Here is a 21,169-nt window from a genome sequence, read left to right on the forward strand (position 1 = left end):
TGACACCCGTGGGCTCCCAGGCCTGCGGGTGGCCCTCGGGACCAGTTGGAAGCAAAGTGGCCCGGTTCTCTGCCCTGGAGCGGACGCTTCCCCACACACTAAGCTGTGAGCCCTCTTCTCCCTGCCGCAGACCAAGCTGAAGCCCAAGCGGGTCAAAGCCCTGTACAACTGCGTGGCCGACAATCCCGACGAGCTGACGTTCTCCGAGGGGGACGTGATTGTCGTGGACGGGGAGGAGGACCAGGAGTGGTGGGTGAGTCGGGCCCGGGGGTCTGTTCCCGAGTGGGGTCCTCCCTCGTCAGGGCGGACGGGCCACGTGGGCTGCAGTTTGCAGAGCGCACCTGAGGGTTTGAGATGAGGCCCTGGCTTTCTCGGTGGTGCCTCCTGCCCGGCGTTTCAGGCTTGGTGGAGTGGGGCGCAGAGGGAGAGCTGACCCGGAGGGCAGAGACGCTGGGTGTCGGGCTGGTCCTGAAACCAGCTGTGGCATCTGGGTGGGAGCTGGAATGGGATGAGCGTGGCGCTTCCCCTGATGACCCTGAGTGTCCAGCCCCGGCCAAGGTCAGGCTGGGTGACCTTGGGCAAGGTGGTTATGTTGCTAAGCCACAGCCAGCTCGTCTGAGAAAGGGCGGTGACACAGCACTGTTGCAGCGACGGGCACAGTGGCCCCCAGGGAGAGGTGGCTGTCATAAACTGGGCAGTCGTGCAAACAGCTCCCGCACGCCTGGCAGCGTCTGCCACCTGGGGGCCGCTAACGGCCCAGCTCCGGGGCTTGAGCTCAGATATCAGATGGGTCATGCTTGCCATCAGGACGCAGCCAGGACTCACGGGGACAGCTCCGCTCTCTCAAGGGCGAGGGGTGTTGGTCAGAGTCCCTAGCCAGGCACCCTCCTGGGTGAGCTGTGTGTTCTCTCTCCAGGGCCTTTGTGAACCAACTCGGGGCCTGGCACCGCCTCTGGCATGGCTGGTTCAGGGGTCTTCTTGTGGCCTCTCCCCTCGAGGGGTTCAAGTGCCTGTGGGTCCAGAGCCCCTTCCTCCGTCAGCCTTGCTCCACACAGCGCAGTCGACGCCACGGGCGGCAGAGGGGGCGGCAGTTCCTGGTGCCCCTCGGTGCCCGTCCAGGGCTCTGCCCGCCCGCTGCCCGCATGGCCCCGAGACAGGTCTGGCCTTCACACTTGTATACAACCCACCACAAGGATGGGGCTCCAGCCTGACACCAGGCTTAGGCATCTGGAAAACACCTGTTCATTTCAAAAACTGTGGCAAAATCAGAAAGCTATAAAGAAAGTAAATGCTGTCTATAATCTCAGGGTATCCCCCTCACACACACAAAAATAATAATTTAAATTTTGGTGAGTTTTTTTAGATGTTTATTTAACTACTTAATTTACATCGTTGAGATCAGACCTGAGGTATAATTTATATAATTTTCCCAGAGCAAAAGTAAATGGATTCACTGAAGTCTTAAATGCTTTGACGACATTTGGGCCAACTCACATTTGCCACTCTGTGACTTGGCAGCGCACAGACTTCTGACATTGTTTCTTCATCCATTTAAAAAAAAAAACCAAAAAGGGAGGTCGGGGTGGTGGTCTGATCTGTGCTGCCTGCCCCCCCGAGACCACCAGGCCCACGGTGGGGCGTGTGTGCAGACACCGACTCCCCGCGGAGAGAAGTCCCTGCGGGTAGTAGGCCGGCACTATTTGAGATGGGAGCGAAAGGAAAAACAGTTTAGATGTTGTACCCAAGTAATTCTTTCCCAGAAGAGATTCTTCCAAACACATCTTTTTTCCCCTCCAAATGCTGTAATGCCCTTCAAAGTTTCCACATTTGGAATTTGTGTAACAACATAACCTTTTATTCATTTCAGATCGGCCACATCGACGGAGATCCCAGTCGCAAAGGAGCATTTCCCGTGTCATTTGTGCACTTTATTGCTGACTAAATTGCTACTGAACAAAAACACTTCTTTTTAAAGTTATGTCTTGTCTCATTATTGGTACCAAAACTCTTGCCAGATAACCTGTTTCATGAATTGTATTGTACGGTAGCCCACTTTCTCTAAGGCCACTGTTCTGCTTTAAAAACTCAAAGGCAATTTATATACATCAATGAATTGTTTTTATAATTCGTGTTTTTCATGAAACATTGCTACACTTTTATTAGGAACAACTGAATTCCCAAAAGGTGAACTGAAAAGTTATTTTAACTAAATAATGAAGATTCTGAATCTACAGCATTAGTTGAACCTAAAAATGTTTTGAGTGTGGGAAAGAAATTCGTCCTGTTTTTCTCGGCCCACTTCTGGGGTTGGTGACCTTCAGCACAATTATTCTTTTTAGGAAGCCAGGAAATTGTTGCTCTCAAAGTCCATAGCCAGCCCGCACTTTCTGCTAAAATGCTTCAGTTCACCTTTAAAGACTTTTATTTCTTTAAAGATACCTTTAAAGATTTCCTTTGAAATCCACCCAATGTTTATTGGAAATGTATACATAAGCGTTGTACTTTCCAGCCCTGGTGTGTGAGGTTGCAGCTATCAGTGTATCCTGCATGTGTGTGTAACCTGTTGTGAACAAGCCTACTTGACCCGACTGTAGATGGTTTATTATGGCATATGTCACAGCAGTTAATTCAGTTCCAGATTATATTAACTGCATTTCCTGAATCTGGTTAAAAACTAAGGTTGATGGACTGCGAAACAGTTCTTTAAACTGGTTTCTACGCTTTAGGTGTTCGGGATTTGCCTTCCTGAGCCTCCCGCGTCACACAGCTAGAGTACCGTGGTGCAGACCGACCCCCCCCCCCCCCGCCATATTACCACAAGACTTGCTGTTTCCTATCGAGTGTACCACTGCCTTCCCTTTCTAGCCCAAGAGAATGTCCACTCAGTTTAGTGTCTTGTATTTATATAATATACCAACAGGAATGGTAGTCACACTGTCTTGAAATTTAATCTGTCCACTTGTTTGTAATCAAGAGCATATCAGAAACCTGTAGGTCCCAGGTAATAAAATACTCTCAAACATCCCGGTTTTACTATTGAAGTCCATCGTATCATCCTTAAGCTACTGGGGGTGGAGGGATTAGGTTGTATATGATAAAATCAAAAATTCATTAGTTTAATGAACTTGACTATCATACCTCTATTTGGTAATTGTGTAAGACTCATGGTAGGTATATTGGAAATTCTGGCACCCTTTGAGAATAAACAGGCATATGATGACCACTTAGATTTCTACCCAAAGCGAAGGAGCAAATTTAAGAAGAGGCTTGGAAAGCAAGGAGACGGACGATGCTGTTAGTGTGTTTGTTATGATGGTACATTTGATTGAAGCAGCCTGTCTTTATTATGCAAGACTCTTGTAAGTATAGAGCTTTTTTTTTTTTAATTGCATTGTATTTTTTTCATTGTTATTATAAAGGGAGACAGAATAAACTGGAATGTTTTATGATGTTGTGTGGCAATCTGCCTTCCAGAGTTCTGGGAAAAAAATGTGTTAGATCTGTAATTAAAGTCTTCTTTAAAAGCACTACATCTGGGCTTCCCTGGTGGCGCAGTGGTTGAGAGTCCGCCTGCCGATGCAGGGGACACGGGTTCGTGCCCCGGTGTGGGAGGATCCCACATGCCGCGGAGCGGCTGGGCCCGTGAGCCATGGCCACTGAGCCTGCGCGTCCGGAGCCTGTTGCTCCGCAACGGGAGAGGCCACAACAGTGAGAGGCCCGCGTACCGCAAAAAAAAAAAAAAAAAAAAAAAAAAAAAAGCACTACATCTGTTTTCACTAATGGTTAATTTCTGGTTTTGAACCCTTCATTTAGTTAATTCTCTCATAGGTTTAAGAAAGTAAACAGATGTTTTGCACAGTGCACTTCCTATGTATATTTTAATACAACACTCCCACATCTGTATCTTATAATCAGCCTTTTGACTACTTGGTGCGAGCAGTATACGGAATTGAAGTTGATTCGTATCAGCATTTGAACACCAGCCCCAAACTGATACATCAGGTTCACTGGTACATCAATCTACAATTTGGTGGCGCTGTTGTGCAGTTATTAATACTGCTCTTGCCAGAGGAGAAATTATATTAACTTCCCTACTAATATCCTTTCCTAGTTATTTGCTCTTTGCAAATTAAAAAAAAAAAAGCAACTGAGAGAAAGGAAAACACTGTAGATATCTATTTATATTTAAAGTTTACATGTCATGAACTTAGCTGCAGGATTCTGGCATTTGGCATGCCATTCTCCATCAGATCTGACTTCTAGGGATGGCGACTCAGAAATCTGTCCACAGACTAATGGTTACTGTGTGATCTGTGAAGGGGTGGGCGGGTACCACGGTCCACAGGGTGGATACTGTCTGAGATGTATGATATTCAGTTCATTCACTTGATTACTTCGGTCTAGTTGCAGCGCAACTGTATATACTGTATAACCTAAATCAGTTCTTATTTTCATTGTCCTAATTAGAGCATGTTTAATAAGTTTACTCTTCTTGTTAGCTAGTCCTTTGACTGGAAAAAAATAAAATACTTTTAAATGGTCATGGTGTTTTTCATGTTTTTAATCTTTAGTAAAGCACTATATATAAAAACAGTCCTTTAAAAGATACACTAGCCTACTGAACGTGAGATTCTTTACAGCGTGTGACTTGTAACGTGAGCAGTAACCTCTGAAGGTTTGATTACTCTCATTCCCCTGAAGATGATTATTGCGGTTTACCAGCGTGTCATCCTGACAGTACACTTTTAAAGTTTTCCTCTGTGGCTTGAGTTGGCAGTGTCACCTGCCGGTGCCACAGGATAGACGGCCTTGGTCATCCTCAGAAAGTTCTCCATGTTCATTCATCACCGAGGGCACTTCTGCGACACGTCAAGGTTATTAAGCTTATTTGTGTTTAAAGGCGACAAATGACGTTGCTTTTTTAGTCCCAGTAGGTAGGTAACTTCACTGAGCGTTAACTCACTGTTAAATAAGACACATTTTAATAGAAAAACAAACGACTGGTATTTTATATATTGCGTCTCTTCAGAAAATCCAGAGCCAGGGATCGCTCACGTTTCCAAAACAGTTCACCACCACCGCAGAGTGAAAACAGAACTATTGGGAAAACAGCTGAACTTGCGCGTGAAGCCTGCCTCCCCTTGACTGCAGAATTCAGGGTTTCTCAGATGTCAACACAGAGTCAAATGCAGTGGATAAAACTCTGCAGATTGCTTGTGCTTGTTCCTGCGTTAAGTGAAAAGATACAGTAAGAGTTCATAAATCGCTTCCCGAAGTAAACGTGACCCTCCTAACGCCTCTCCTAAACCTACACGTCACCAGTTTTGGAAAGCCCCGGACACGGCCTGCCTGGGTCACCGTGTTCCTCTGCCCCTCAGGAAGTGCACGCGGTAACACAGGACCCCGTGGCCTTTGGGAGGGACCCTCACGAGTCAGAACAAGGTATGGAAAGGCGTGGCTCTGCCCTGGAGGACACACCGCTTTCCCTCACCAGCTTTACATCTGCTGGCCTAACAAACAGCCTGCAGGAGGTCTGGCCCGGCTGACCTGGGGCCTGATTGATATACTCATTTCTCCTGTTATGCCAGGTGTTTGCTAGGCACATGGCAGAGAGCATCTCTTCAGCCTTTGAAGAGACTAAACAGTCTCTGGTTTTGCCACTTTGTTTGATGAATTATTAGACTAATAACCAAGGAGACTGAAAACCTCACCAGGCTGTGGCACTGGTAAACCCACAGGTTGTATTCTTCGTTGCTCGCATCTGTGGTCTTCAGAGCCAACAAGCTTTTTCCTGCCCCCAGACCATCATCATAACACACCATCCGGATGATTAAATATAGAGCATGCCGATGCAAAACATCCTGCAGAAATCAGGGAGAAGAAAGACCGCGCTATTTTACATGCTTCTCCATTCTTATGACGCATTTTCCTGTGCAGAATTTATCATGAGGTTTTAAACTGAGCATATCCATCCATGGATCGGGCAGAAAGTAGTTTCACAGATTTTTCACCCAAAGGGACATTCAAGGATGCTCAGTTATGGGCCAATTTGCCTTTAGGATCATACCTTCCTACTTAAGTTCTAGGAAGATGGAGTGAGATGATCTAAGTTCACGATCCCTTCCTCTACGCCCAGCTTCCAAGCTGATGCCTGCTCTGAATTGGCATGGAGTCCTAAGCTGAAAATGCATTAGGGGACCAGCCGGGGGAGGGGAGGGGATTGGCTTGGGCCCTACACACACAGAAGCAAAAGCCCCTATTCATTTACCCTAGGAGATTGGTCACTTTTAAGACCAGGTGCCAGAAGTGTTTACAAACCAACCACTCTGCCAACAGAAGCAGACCTAACTACAAGAGGAGGGCCCTTCCCGGCCTGAACTCTCCAACACCTAAAACACATTTTCCCCCTTAATTAAATTACTTACATACTGATCTGATGTGGATACTTTTATGCCATACTTGGAAACTCCCATAATAAATTCTTCCTCCAGAGGAACAAAAGGCAACTTTCCATCTTGCTTTAAAGTAAAAATAAATTACATAATATACATTTAAAAAAATTATGTTTCATTCCTAATTCTGATTGGTCAATTTTAGCATCTGGCCATCATAAACCCAAACCCTTTAAAGAATGAAGAATGTGGGGCATACAACAACAGCCCAGCAGGAATTTCTCTCCAAAGAGGCAGAAGAAATATCCCCCCGACCTGTTTTACAGTCTGCAAATTTGACCAAAACTCAGATCCATGTACCCCATGCTTACTGTTAACCCCAGTTACAAACTGATACTCCTCACAGATCCCAGCGAGGCTTAAATAAATACTTACATTAGAAACATTAGAAAAATGAAGGCCCTTTACTCAAAGTTTATACTCATGTCAGCACATTAAGTGACAGGTAACATGCAGCAAGAGCCATTCTTCTCAGCCGCTTTACATCTTAGCCGGGTGTTGGGTATGTCTGGTATTCCCAGCGCCCCAGGGCTTTGGACAAGTAAACGCTGCTTGAAGAATGGTTACTCGGCTCTCAAAAATATCAGTCAGTATTTTGAGCTATTCAGAACACGTAAAACAGCACACGATGCCTGATGGTTTCCCTAGCAGATGGTCCAGTTTTATCTGTTAAGTAGCCTAACTTGCCTTCTCTAAAACAAATATGATGTTGCTGGCAGTCAGTAGATATTCCATACGGTCCGTGTTTCTGTGGAACCATTTGCCTGCACTGAAGAGATCATGGTAAACGAGCCATGTCCACCTACCTTAATTCTTGGGTCCTCACATGCAAGAGTAAACTCTTGCCAGTCATTTCTCACAGCAGGTTAAACCAATTCCAAGAATCAACAGATGGGCTAATAGCAATGCTATCGTCAATAACGGAATTCTAATAAGCCCCATTCCTACAGTGATGTGAGAAATTGAGCAGTCATGTCAGAATGAAAAGCCTAGTGTACTTCTGGGAGAAAACATTATTAGCAATCTTTCAGTAGAATACTTTACTTAGATTAGTTGTTGCTTGCACGTTGGAATGACTTTATATTTCAAACTAAAGGCTGGGATAATTGTGTTTGCCCAGACTACCAACAGTTGTCTGTTAAATGGCAGATTAGATCAGCTGATTTCCCCTGAGACACCGGAGACTTCCTTCACTTTCATGAGGATATGAAACAGTATATTTAAGGATCCCATCTCCATGAGTTAAGAGACTATATACTCTTAATAGTAACCAGCACACTGTAAATTGATAAGGGACTCTTCCCATTGCAGTAATATCCCTTTGTTAATGAACACAAAGACAAGCAATTCCATCTTCTAGAAACTTGGGAAGCAAGTTACTAACTGTTGACAGTATTAAGTCTTCTGGCTCATCCACTCCCAACTCTGGCAAGGGTACGGACCTTAACAATACTTTAGGCACAAACCTGACACCTTGATTTGTCTTAATTTTCACACTAAATTTTCCTTCGTGGTGATGTATTTTTTTATCTTCTTGACCAGGATATATTTTTGAAACTTACCTCAGTTCTTGTTGGAAACAGGGTATGAATAAATAGATATGGTAGGTCAACACCACTATGAATTAGATTATTCAAAGAGCTGAACCTAGTTCAACGGTGATACAGTAAGACTTGCCAGACTTTGAGAGATAAGCTTGTGGTGTGTACCCAGCCACCGTACTCGGCTCCCCATTTTTTTATTATTATTTTTTTTTGCGGTGCACGGGCCTCTCACCGTTGTGGCCTCTCCCGTTGCGAAGCACAGGCTCCGGACGCGCAGGCTCAGCGGCCATGGCTCATGGGCCCAGCCACTCCGCGGCATGTGGGATCTTCCCGGACCGGGGCACAAACCCGTGTCCCCTGCATCGGCAGGCGGACTCTCAACCACTGTGCCACCAGGGAAGCCCTCGGCTCCCCATTTAAACAAGGGGACTTTTTCAGTCAGCCCCAGAAAAAGTGAAAAGCACTGTGTGAAGGAAGGGACTGTGTCCCTGTGCTCCTCTTCGACTCGGTATCCAAGGTGCCCTGTACCTCCTCTGACCCCAGCGCTCAGTAACAACTAACAGTGATAAAAGCGCGGCTTCAGGAGAAGCAGTGAGGAGACCTGGAAGAGTGCTATCTTTCTCCAAAGCCATGAGTTCACTCCGGAATCTGAGAAAACTGAACTTTTTTTTTTTTTACCTGGGCGACATCTATATAATTTATCAGGTCTAGTGGCCCTTCGAGACTTTTTCCCTCGGAGAGTTTCAGTTTCTCAATGGCACCAACGTATTTTATTCGAAATTCTGCACAGGTGTCTGAATTACTGTTGCTTTGTCCTAAAGGTGAAAAGAAAAATTGTAAGAGTAAGACTTCAGAAGAAATAGCTGCATTACAGGGTATCCTCAACCTCTCCCCAGGCAGGAAATAGACAGTGTCATCAGAAGTTAACCTTTAATAAAAATTAAAAAATTTTAAATGCAAACTTTTTGATGTCATGGGAAAGAATTAAAAATTTCACTAACCTTTTCCTCAGTGACTCACAATGTACTAAATATATAAAAATCTCAAAAGGAATACATTATTACTATGCTTCATTTCTTCTTCAAAAAGAAGAAAACTAAATTGTCAATTTGACAATGATTGAGTACCTCTGTAATGCATATGACATTTAATTATTTTTTGGTTTCTTCTCCCTTTTTACCTTTCACTTTTAGATTCCTTTCCTGATTCAGGAAGCCTGATCTACCTCTCCCATTCAGTCAGAAAAGACCAGAAATTTTTTTTTTCAATGTAGATGGAATAATGCCAGACAGGAAGTCCCTTACAAAAGAGATGGTAATAGGTGAAGAACTGTGTGTGCCGTAAAATCCAGCCAGTACAAAAGTACCACAAAGGATTTTACAACGTCTGCAATAGTAAAGGAATACCCTGTGGTCACTTTTAGATTATGTTTATGTAATAAAAAGATGCCCACATTTTTTAATGTTTGAAAGCATCTGGAAGTAAAGACAATAGACCTTATGCTACTATATTCCCTTTTACATCTTCTCTCCCACTCCTACCACCTTTTATGGATAGAGTCGCCTATAATCCCGAAAGGAAAAGGGCAAGGATTTTATACAAGAAGATGAATGTAGTAGGTTTCCAATTAGACACCGGCTAGCACGTGGGTCAAAAACCACCTTTTGATTTCTGAAGAGCTGCTGCTTTGGGGGCTGCATAAATGTTTTCAAGGGCCTGTGACACATGCTCCCCTCGTTACCACATGCTGCTGATGTTAACTTTTTTTAATCAGCAGGACGTTGTCTTACCCCCACGAAGAATGTAATTCCAAAATAATTCACCATCGGCCAGCCCATTTCTTACAAAGCTATTTTGATACTTCTAAACTGTCACCATGAAGTTTTCCACAAGTTTTTGCTCCATGACCATTAAGAGCAGTTTCCTCCAAGGCAGCGTCTTTCACCACCCACCCGCCACCCCAACCCGCGTTCCACCAGATCTTGGACCATTTCTGGCAGAGCAGAGGAAGAAAACCCCAAATACTCAAGGACTCCTTGTGCTACTCTGGCAAAACTGCACAAGCGTCAGTTAGCAGCCTTCGCCAAAATGATCCGCCCTCCGTACCTGAGCTCTTGGTGGAATCCGTATCGAGGCTCGCCACCGTGCTGGATCGAGAGAGCCCCCCAAGGCTGGAGTCTACAGACTGAGAAATAACCAACCAACAGAAAAACTGTAAACGCAATTAGAAGCGCTATCTTCTCTCAAGTTCTCTACCAAACGTTCAAATGACTTATTACAGGTGAATTAACACATATAAAATCAGGTCAACTATTCAGGTAGATCGACTGGGACAGATTTTTCTAAAGACAAATTCCTTAGCAAACTTCCAAAAAAGAAGACAGTCCCAACTGCTCTTGCCATCACACAGTATTGGATAAACGTGAGGTCAACACTCCCAGTTTAAATCAGAGCCACTACCTGTATCTCCTTATAAGATACCTGATATTTATGTCATATGTGAAAACCTACACCTTGCTTCTGTAATATTTCCAAAGAACCCTGTGCAGAAAGCAGGCAGGGAGTTAAGATCATCCTGTTTAGTAAATGAGCAGAGAGACACAGAGAGGTGAAGTGATTTACCCAAGGTTACATCTAGTAAATACCCTAGATCTCTAATCTACGTCTCCTAATTCTCACCCCAGCATCTGCAATGACTCCAACTACTACCTGGCCTACAACAGGTAAACACAGGCCGACTGGTGGACCAGAGCATAACTGCAATGTGAATTACAAAGAAAAACCAACAAATCTGTTAAGCAAAATTTAATGAATCATACATGTTAGTATAGTTTGTTCCTCCGCATCATACTCTCATTTTTTAGAAATAACAGTAAAAACTTCTGATTAAACAAATCACTTATTGGGAATTCTCTGGCAGTCCAGCGGTTTGAACTTGGCACTTTCACTGGCGGGGCCCTGATTCAATCCCTGGTCGGGGTACTAAGATCCCGCAAGCTGCGCAGCTCGGCCAAAAAAGAAAAAAAAAAATCACTTTTTTACACTTCAAATCAAAATTAAATTTTAAAAGTACACTCGAAATTTTAGATGTTTAAGAAGTGAATCAAGGTGAATGCAAAAATGTATCAAGCCTTACTTCTTCCCTTTCTTAATAACGGCACTTCTTGGAATATAAACTAAGAGCAGAGCTGTATGCACACAGAAGTTCCACATCAATATGTGTGGTTCTGACAAATCGGAAAAAAACCTAAATACTCAAAGGGTGACGGAAGGGGAGTTGGAATTAAGATGCCGTTACAAAGTCAGGCTGGCTTCTGGGAAGCGTGTAACAGAGTGAGGTTCTGTGCTTCAAATTACCCCTCCGCACGGGAAAAGCAAATAGGTTGTCAGAACCTAACAGCCCTCAGAACAGAGGAACAGGAAGGGAGAAACTGGCCTATTTTTCTGAGGTTCCGAATCATAACGGCAGAAGCTTACATCATCCTGGAACACAAATCTGAGTCACAGCACCCTGCTTAGGAACCGCACGAGGCTCGCCATCACTTCGGGGTAAGACCTCCCTCCGGGGCCGCGGCCCTCCTGCACCTCTCTGGCCCTGCCTCCGCCACCTGCGCGGGGCAGCAGATCCTTCAGGAATCAGAAACCGCGCTCTGGTCCTACTCTGCGAGCCGCAGGTCAGTACGTCTCCCTTTATCCACTTTCTGATCTAGAAAACAGGAAGCTGGGCCTGATTCCCAGGCTGAGGTCCTCACACTTAGGTAACAGCAGGGTGGGCCTCAGCTAGCTTCAGGAGTTCTGAAACCTGACAGGAAAATGGTCAATTTTCCCATTTAAGACTGCACAGGACTGCTAAAAGGTCAGGTTTTGGTGCTTTTGGCTACGTGCTGACAGCTCAGTGACAACACCGCTGCCCTTGCCTGCTGGAAACTCCCGAAGGGCAGTGGTGCGTGTGTCCGTCCCTGGGCGTGGCCGTCGTCACCCAGGGCGCTGCCCACAGGCTGGTGAGAGGCGCCCCGGAGGTGGGCACCCGTGCATGTGAGCCGAGGGCTCCTCTCCTGCCTCACCCAGTCCTGGCACTGGGCACCGAGAGCTCACAAAGGTGGAAAATGACTTAAAAAGGCTCTCTAGTCCTAGTGTAGCAGACCCAGTGGACCAGGACTTGGGACTCGAAGGGTCCCGCACACTCACACCAGGGCATTTGCCTCACTGTCCAACTAGCTCACCGTGACTAAACAGAATTATAATTTGCACACACACCTCAAGCCCTAGAATTCAAGACATCCAGCTCCCTGAGTGCCTGCAATTCCTGTCATATAAACAATTTAAAAATCAGCGTTTCAAAGAGACCATCTGGAAGTCCCGATCCCTCTAGGTTAGCGGAGTTAAGAACTCCAGAAAATCTACCAAAACAAAATAAAATTAAATCAAGCGCACAATGCGTGTTGAGCGCAAAAAAATGAATGTGAAAAACCTCTAGTTTGAAGAACATCAGCAGGTCTGCCGGGGTTAGTACCCTTCACGCAGCATCGGTTAGAAGAAACAAAATTCTCACCACTTAATGACTGCGGCCTCCATGCCATCACCCCTACCTTGCTCTTAGTACTGATTTCACTACTCTGGGAGCTGCTACTGCTGTGTCGCTTCTTCCCTTTCCGAAACATCTTCCACCATAGCTCGATCCAGAGGCACGCCCCCTGGAAGAACAAGGGTTGGTTAGATACATGGAGAAAAGCAACTTTAAATCCCTTTACACGTAATAGGAATAAAAATAAATAAAAACCATCAATTCCTCCCAGTTCCACGGCGTATTCCTTTTACTTGAAACATAAATATTTTCCGTTGACCACAAAATGTGGGTATTATTCTTTTTCATTCTTATTCTCTTTTTGAATCACAAGATTCTAACCCAATAAACCAAAAAGGTAGGAACCTTCTTGGCATCTCTGGAGGTGTGAAAAGCACTGTTCAGAAGTAACATCTAGTTCTCAATATATTCAAGTGCCTGCCTTCTCTTTAACCAAGTCAAGACGTTAGTAAAATATGTGACATATCAGTTTATCAACCACGTCACTGTCTCTGGTTCCTGTTCTGTGAATGGCAGGGCTAAGAACTGAAGGCGCTGACACATCTCGGAAATGTGCATTTTTCTTCAAGTCTCCAACAATCTTTAAGTAAAGGCTGACATGAAAACCTTGCCAGGTGCTACCTCTCATCTCGTTCCAGTAAGGCCAGGGAAGGAGGTGGTGACCTTAAGTTTCCCAGAGTCAGGCTTATGTATCTCTTTTTTAAAATTTTCGATTTCTCCTTGCACATTTCATAGGAGCGCATATATTATACTTGGAAAATTACGAACTAGCCTGCACAATGTTTCATAGTTCAAGTACTTCCAAACACACTGTCTCAATTTATCCTCACAGCAAGCTGGTGACACAGATGTCCTCTGAGGGTCTCTGCCGGAGCTCTAGGCCCCCCATCAGGGGGCTTACAGAAGACAGGTTAGAATCTGCATTCTGTAGACAAGGGAACTGTGACCCATCTTTCAGGAGGATTTATGAGTACAAGAACCTAACAAATGTTTCCTAAAGGTTGGTTCTACAGAGGGAACAAGGGAACCTGCTCACTACAGAATCGAACACTATCTTATCGTCTTCAAACGTTCAACAGACAGCAGTCTGCACAGATAGCTTCCTTTCATTCCAACATGGTCAATTCTTGTCAGAAAAACAAGGGACCTGATGAAGGAAAAGAATGAGTAAATCACGGGGTGGTCAATGCATGCCCCTCTCCAACACACAGTTTTTCCCATTGAATCTGGAGGGCCACCCCCGCCAAATCCACTCACTAGCATCTGACCTTAGGCCACTGACCCAAAACTTCACTTGAGCCCAAGCTTTTTAATCAGCCCCATCAGCCAACTTATTTCTATATTTCTGCTTCATTTGTGGAGTAACGAGAACATGTGATTCATTCATTCGTTCCTGAGTAGCCAGTGAGCACCTACCAGGTGCTGGAGATATACCAGTGAATAAGACAGAAAAAGCCCCTGACCTCAGGGAGCTCATTTTTAGAGGGAGTAGACAGACCAACAGGAAAACCAAATATAAAACACATTATTTGGAAACAATAATTGCTACGGGGGGAACTAAAGCAACTTAAGGAGATAGTGATCAAAGGAAGGGGGGACGATTTTAGACAGAAAAAGATGTTCTGAGGGAGCGAGAGTTAAGCCCTGAGGGAAGTGGGGGGCAGCCGTGAACGTGGAGGAGAAGAGAGTGGACGTCCTCTGACGCACAGACCGGTGAGAGGCCAATATGACTAAGAATAGGAGGAGGAGGGAGAGTGACAGGAGGGAAAGAGCCACGGGAGACCTTGCAGGCCACAGCGAAAGCTGGGGTTTTGTTCTGGGTTTCACAGGAAGACTCAGAGGGTTTTAAAAAAGCAGTCAGGTGATATGATCAGATTTCTGTTTTAGAAAGATGACTGGCTGCTGGGTAGGGAACTAGTTGCACAGGACAAGAGTAAAAAGAGGGGGCCTGCTTAGAAGGCTTCCGTAGATAATTCGCTGCAAACGAGAGCCCTGCCATCACAGGATACTCCTCAGTTAGAAGGAGAGGCAAGACGGCCTTATTCCACGGTCTGCACAGAGCTGGGCTAACCTGGCAGCATAAAATACCGCAATGATGGGCTAGAGGGCCAGTGTATAGCATATTTAAGCACATTACATTTTAAGTATATATAAGTACTATATATATATATATATATATAACAATTTTAAATATGATTTTTAAAAATTTGATAGTATTGTTATGAAATCCTGAAGCATCTCTTCAAACCCCTGGAATACTAGAACGATTCGAAAATCACTACTTAATAAGGGCTTTGCAACTCCTCAAGACTTTCTTTCCATCATCATCTAGGAGCTGAAGGGGAAATGCATTTATGAAAACCTCTGATATCTGCCACTATTTTGACGCATGTTCTTAATTAAGCAAGTCATTCTTGTCTCTAAATTATTCGTGCATAAAAATGAGACCGAAGATACTGTCACTTGGATGTTCCACAGACTCATCAAAGGCCAAAAGGCCTAAAGCAGAACCCATCCTCTTCCCCTCCACAGCTGCCCCTCTCCTCTCCCTTTCAATAAATGCCATTATTTCTGGTAGAAACCAGGAAATCACCGACTCCTCTCTGTCCTCCAGCCCTCACATCCAGCCAAGTCCAAGATGCACTGATTATACCACCTGAAGAGTTCCCTCATCCATGTCTCTAAACAGGGCCTGCATCATCCTAGACTACGGCTATACAGAAACACTTTTTCATTATGTGATGAAAGCAATGGACCCTTAACCCATAAAAATGCACAAAGTCTGGAATACAATGTAAGGAATTCACAAGCCATCAGGAGATATTTCAAGGGTGAGGGACCTTGTCCTGAGACAGACTGGGACCTGGGACCCTTTGCTGCAGTGATTGCAAGTGGACAAACGTCTTCTCGAGTAACAGATACAAAGAAACTATAAAGGAACTAAAAATAGCTGCGTGCATGCACGTGCAGTTGGGGCAAATTCTGGACAACAAAACACAAAAAGACCAAAAAAACCCCAACTGCCACTTCTGAAGAGCAGAGAGCCAAAGCAGGGTCCTGCGCGTGCCCCCTGCGCTCAACCCCGCCAGGGGGTGGGCGAAACACCTCAGCCGCCCCTCCGCCCGACCCCTGGACACACCCCTACCCTCACCCCACATAAGGAACGAGCTCGCCCGCCTCCCACCGCTCTGGCCCCTTTTGGCGGGGAGGAGCGAGCAAGGGAACCTGTTACTTGTTTTCGCTCCCCTCCTGCAGCTGCAGGAGCCCCAGTCAAGCCCTGCCTGAATTTCTGGACTGGCCTCTTATCCATTTCTACTGATTGGGAAGGCCAAGAACCCTGGTCGGTATCAGTCCCAGCTGGACTCCTTGCCGCTTCAATTCTGTCATCAAGCTCCAGCTGAAATGATTTCTTTAAAACTCAAGTCAGATGCCATTTAACCTGCTTCAAATCTTTTGTTGCCTCCTCAAAGTTAGAGACTGAAGTCAGGCTCTTTGCCAGGACACGCAAGGTCCTCCATGACCGGGCTCGTGTGGACCCCTAGTCTCATCGTCCACAACCAGTTTCACACTCAATTAATCTGTAAGGAATGCAGGCAAACTGGCTTGCGGTTCTCAGCATGCACTCAGCTCCCTGTTTCCACACTTTGCTCCTGCCATTCCCTCTGCTTAGAATGCTCTTCCACCTTCTATTTATTTGGCTAACCAGTCACCTTCCAAGACTCAGTTCAGGCTTCTCTTCTAGAAAGCCTCAGGTTGGGCTACGGGATAGGTCTTCCACAGCTTGAGTTTATACCCTGATCTCAGCATTAGTTAGCTACTGTCTACTTGTAACTATCTCACTCAGAACTGTGAGCTCATCAGAGACCAGGGCTAGGTCAGCTCCGTATATCCGATGCCTGCTACAGCCTGGCAGAGGCCATGCTTAATGAACCGGAGAAACTTCTTGTGAGATAACATCCAGATGACAACTCCCACGTCCTGAGCACCTACCATCTGCCACCCAGTGCCAGGTGATATGTTTTATACACTCACATACACACACACCCTTATGCCATCTGTGTATACCTCTGACCCTCTCCACTGACCAGCAAGGTTGCAGTATTACAGCCCCTTTCCAATGAGGCAGCCAAAGTGCAAAGTTGATGAAGCAGCTTGCCCAAGGCCACCAGGCTGGTAATGCATGGGGCCAAGTTTGGAACCTTGGTAGAGTTGGCTCCAAAGCTCTTTCCAGACCCCGCCCAGCTCCTGTCGGGAGCGCCTGCCACGTGCCGGTGACAGTAAACAAAACGGACGCAATCCCGGACCCACGCTGCGGGGAAACAGCCACGACGCGTGGAGGAACCAACAGGATCCCGCACAAAAAGTGAACGCTCTCCATCGCCCCTCAAATCAGAGCCTGACATGAGGAACGTGGGGAGCAGCCCCGCGGATGCTCTCACTCCATCTCCCTTCCGACCGGACCCAGACACACGCCACATGCCACACCCGTCGTCACCGGAGCTGCAGTCCCACCCCAGAAAGGAATCGGCACCGGGGCACTGCCTCCTCCCGCAGGCCCGGGCCCGCGCCGCCTCGGGGCCTGGGTCCCCCACCCAGGGAAGGCGGATCCCGGTGGAGACCGTGGCCCCCGCGGCCCCACCCATCCGCCCCGCCGCGGGCCTCCCCACCGGAGCCGCCGTCGGGACCCGCGTTCCCGGCCAGGCTCAGCCCAAGCGCGGCGAGGGCCGGGCTCTCACCTCAACGCCGACTGCGGTCGGGGTCAGACACCCACAGCCTAGGCAGCCCGAGCCGCGGCAGCCACTCTGTGTCAAAAACCAGCGCCCGCTTTTCGAGGCCAGTGTCACCGCCCGCCGGGGCCCGCCTCCGAAGCCTCGCGCAGGCGCAGCCCTGACCCCGCCCCCGGTGCCCGGACCGACCTTGTTCTACGACCGGAAGTTAAAGGGAGGAGCCTAGGGTGGCTGACGCCCGGGCGCCGGAAGTTGTGCTCTCGGTGGACGGCGACCATCCTTCTGGGTTCCCTGTGGCTGCTCTTCCAATTTAGAAAGCCTCCCGCAACCTGTTCCTCGTCCCCGTTTGCAGATGTCTGCGATTCCCGCAGAAGAGAGTGACCAGCTGCTGATCCGACCCCTGTAAGGGACCAGCGAGAGGGAATGAAGCCACGGGTTGTGAGGCGAGGAGGGTACCTGGGTGGTTGGGCTCTTCAGTCGGCCGCAGCCGGCGCGCCTCTGCAGTCGGCCCTTGGTCCCTTGGTCCGCAGTTGCGGGCCAGGCCTCCGGATGCAGGGCTTTGGAGAACTGTGGATAGGAAGGGGCCTGCTCGGTTTCATGGGATTTTGCTTTTTCCAAGGGAGGAGAGTATGTGGAGTTGGGGGGCGGGGAAAGAAGGTCTGTGGGGCCGCTGGGCGCTTTCTTGTTCGCCAAAGAGTGGCAAGCTCTGAGGGAACCGGTGACGCCGAGCATGGCAGGATGAGAGGAGGACCTGGATAAGGCTGTGGCAGTGCGAGGAAGAGCTAACCTGTTACTTCCAGAGCTTGGTATTTGCCAAGATGGGAAAGGAAGTAAATTAGGGACTCGCTGTGAGCTCCATTCAGAGCTCCAACTCTGGGAGAATAAGGAGGGAAGAAAAAGCCGAGGTGTTAAGGACAAAATCTCAGCCCCTGACTGACCAGGAGAGGGCTGGCCTTTCACTGGAAATGGCCTTCTGTCAGAGAAGCACCTTACAGATCTGGACTGCTGCTTAGAAAGGGAAATATAAATGTGGAGGAACTTATTCTGTAAGTGAGCAGCTAGAATCCACAAACATGCTCACTGTTAGAAATGAGTCAGCACCACATGAACACGTGCCTTTTTCAAAAGGCAGAAATATTTCCTTTACATGTTCATTTAGTAAGGACTCCTTGAGCACCTACTGGGGACGTGCCCCAAGTTTGCCGCTGCTCAGTTCACACCTGTGCTCAGCAAACACTGAGCAAGTGTCAAGGCCACACTGGGCACTAGGGATACAAATAAGACGGAGGGCTGAGTTAACTGGATTCACCCTTTTGGAGGGAGCTGCAGCGCCCCATGAAAAGTACCGGAAAGATAGTTTGGAGGAATAGCAGACCATCACTTTGGAGTCAGACCTGAAGTCCTATCTGTACACTATCGATTGGTAGGACAGCAACCTCACTGAACCCATTTCCTCATGTGGAAATAGTATAGCAGTACTTAACTGTGCAGAGTAAAGCTCACGGTAGGTGCTCAGTCAATGGTGACTACTGTAAGAGTACAGATAGGCATTGCACTAAGGCCGTGAGAGTGCAAAAGGGATTTCCAGCAGAGATGAGCATGCCACCTCATGCATCCTGGAAATTGTGATACGAGCTGAGGCCTAAAGAAGGAGTAGGAATTAAAGACAGCTGAAGTGTGGGCGAGGATGCTCCAGGCCGAGGAAGTGGCACGTGTGAAAATGAGAGGGCTCTGTTTGTGGCCAGTCTCCCCATGGCTGCGGCTAGAAGATTAGCAGATGAGATGGTAGAGGCTGTCAGGGTCCAGCTTATGAAGGACATTGTGTAAGGATTTGGAGTCTTTATCACCAGTGATAGAAAGCCAAGGAAGGATCTTAAGCAAGGATGGGATGTGATGGAAATTATGTTTGAGGAAGATCGAAGATGCTCCCGGCAGCAGTGTAGCAAATGAATAAAAGGGTGGAACAAGGGACTTCCCTGGCGGTCCAGCGGTTAAGACTTCCACGACAGGGGACACAGGCTCCAACCCTGGTTGGAGGAGCTAAGATCCTGCATGCCGCGTGATACGGCCAAAAGAAAAAAAAATAGGGTGGATTAAGTGGAGAGAATCCAGTGGGATGAATTGAAATAAACCAAGTGATGAAGCAGTGAGAGCTTGGAATGAGTGAAATGAGCAGCAATGGATTGGACAGAGAGAGGTTTAAGACAGTAAAGAAGTGAAATCTTCAGAACTTTGTAACCGATCAGATGTATTGTAAGGGGCCGTTGTTGGGGGAAAGGCAGTGTAGAGAGGAGTGTTAGGATGACACGGACTCCTAGGTACGACAGCTGGTAAGTGGTTGTGTTATTCACTCCAGGAGTACAGGAGATGGGGCAGGTCTGGAGTAAATTTGGGAGTTTTATTGTTTTATAACAGCCTTATTGAGATTGAATTCACATCAGCACACTCATTTAAAGTGTACAGTTCAATGGGTTTTAATATATACAGAGTTTTACAACTATCACCACTGTCTAATTCCAGAACATTTTCATCATTCCGAAAAGAAGCCCTTATATATCCATTTACCTCCAACTTCCCCAGCCCTAGGCCACTACTAATCTACTTTCCATTTCTACAGATTATCTTCTTTTGGACATTTCATATAAATGGGTTACAATATGTAACCTTTTGTTACTGGCTTCTTTCGCTTAGCATAATGTTTCCAAGGTTCATAATTTGGGAGTTTTTACTCATTCAATAGGTATTTCTTTAATTCTTTTTTTTTTCCTGGCCGCGCTGCGGTTTGTGGGATCTTAGTTCTCCGACCAGAGATTGCACCCATGCCCTCAGTAGTGAAAGCACAGAGTCCTAACCACTGGACCACGAGGGAATTCCCACAATAGGTATTTCTTGAGGTTTACTGCGTGTCAGGCAGTGTAGCTAGCTATACATCAGTGAATGAAATAGACAGCGTCTCTGCTGTTATGGAACTCTCATTTTAATAGTTAGAAAAGCCATAAAGAAGTAGATACAATAACTTCATGTAGTTTTAAGTGTCATTATAGAATGTTGTGAAGGGCAGATGAGGGGGTGACATTTGAACTGAGACCCAAATGATACACAGGAGCCAATTATGTCAATATCTGAGGGCAGAGCATTCCAGAAAGAAAGAAGAGCAAGGGCAAGGGACCTGAGGTGTAAACTTGTTTGGCATGTTTGAATATAAGGTGCCTGTGGATGTCCCGGGAGAGATACCAATGCCAGGTGACTGACTGTTAGAGGTCTGGAATTCAGGAGGACAATCTGGCTACAGATACAAATTTGGAGGTCCTCAGCATGTTAAAAATGTGACAATGGAGATCAGGAAGACTAAGAAGACGACCAAGGAGAGAACCCTTGGAATAACAGCATTTGACGGATGGGCAGAGGCAGCTGAGCAAAGGAAACTAAGGCGGAAAACCAGTAGGACAGGATGAAAGCGTGAAGTCAGTGAAACTAAGCTTGGAGAGGGACGGAGCAGGAGGGATGACATGCTGCCGGGAGAACAGTGAGATAAGAACTGAAAGGGGCTGTTTGCGCTTAGCAACAAAGAGCTGTTCTGCAGGGAGAGTTTCAGAAGAACGGTTGGTAAAAAGCCATATTGCAGTGAGTTGAGTGAGTGGAGGTGAGGAAATAGAGGCAGAGAGTGTACGCAGCTTTTAGGAAGCGGACAGGGAGAGACTAAAGGAGATGAGAATTAAGGGATTTTCATTTGGGGTTGAGCGTGACTGTGGCATGTTTAAATGCGGTTGGTGAGGGAAAAGCCAATGATGTAGCAGGCAGGGGTCAGTTCCTCAGAAGGAGAGAGTGTGCGGCGTGTAGAACCATGGTGAAAGGATTAGC

At 46.7% G+C, this 21,169-nt stretch overlaps 3 protein-coding genes across 10 annotated transcripts in view; 2 read left to right on the forward strand and 1 right to left on the reverse strand.

The window, feature by feature from the left end:
* ASAP2 (ArfGAP with SH3 domain, ankyrin repeat and PH domain 2) overlaps positions 1-3,449 on the forward strand; it is a 156,826-nt gene extending 153,377 nt beyond the window's left edge. For all 6 annotated transcript variants that reach the window (XM_032652376.1, XM_032652377.1, XM_032652374.1 and 3 more), the window contains 2 exons: positions 131-253; positions 1,868-3,449. In XM_032652376.1, the coding sequence (XP_032508267.1) occupies positions 131-253; positions 1,868-1,942 (198 nt within the window). In that variant the 3' untranslated portion in view covers positions 1,943-3,449. The remainder of the gene's footprint in view (positions 1-130; positions 254-1,867) is intronic.
* Positions 3,450-4,939: 1,490 nt separating this feature from the next.
* Positions 4,940-17,451, reverse strand: ITGB1BP1 (integrin subunit beta 1 binding protein 1). The gene is made up of 7 exons (XM_032652381.1): positions 17,318-17,451; positions 12,586-12,690; positions 10,103-10,181; positions 8,675-8,811; positions 6,426-6,518; positions 5,712-5,861; positions 4,940-5,226 (listed from the first exon to the last, which is right to left on the reverse strand). Exons 2-7 carry the CDS (start codon positions 12,655-12,657, stop codon positions 5,155-5,157), a joined length of 603 nt encoding a protein of 200 aa, XP_032508272.1. The 5' UTR covers positions 12,658-12,690; positions 17,318-17,451; the 3' UTR covers positions 4,940-5,154.
* A 101-nt stretch (positions 17,452-17,552) lies between these two features.
* CPSF3 (cleavage and polyadenylation specific factor 3) overlaps positions 17,553-21,169 on the forward strand; it is a 42,830-nt gene continuing 39,213 nt past the window's right edge. For 2 of the 3 annotated variants that reach the window (XM_032653162.1, XM_032653163.1), the window contains exon 1: positions 17,553-17,710. In XM_032653162.1, coding sequence (XP_032509053.1) covers positions 17,661-17,710 — 50 coding nt within the window. In that variant the 5' untranslated portion in view covers positions 17,553-17,660. The remainder of the gene's footprint in view (positions 17,711-21,169) is intronic. The other variant, XM_032653166.1, reaches the window with a different exon arrangement.

Source organism: Phocoena sinus, chromosome 13 (assembly GCF_008692025.1).
Source record: "Phocoena sinus isolate mPhoSin1 chromosome 13, mPhoSin1.pri, whole genome shotgun sequence".
NCBI lineage: Eukaryota > Metazoa > Chordata > Mammalia > Artiodactyla > Phocoenidae > Phocoena > Phocoena sinus.

Coding starts and splice junctions, on each gene's coding strand:
- ITGB1BP1 (XM_032652381.1), bottom strand. CDS start 12,657: ATGTTTCGGAAAGGGAAGAAGCGACACAGCAGTAGCAGCTCCCAGAGT. Junction 6,519..8,674: donor ATTATATAGATGTCGCCCAG/GTAAAAAAAAAA, acceptor TTTACTTTAAAG/CAAGATGGAAAGTTGCCTTT. Junction 5,227..5,711: donor TTTACCAGTGCCACAGCCTG/GTGAGGTTTTCA, acceptor CACTTAACGCAG/GAACAAGCACAAGCAATCTG.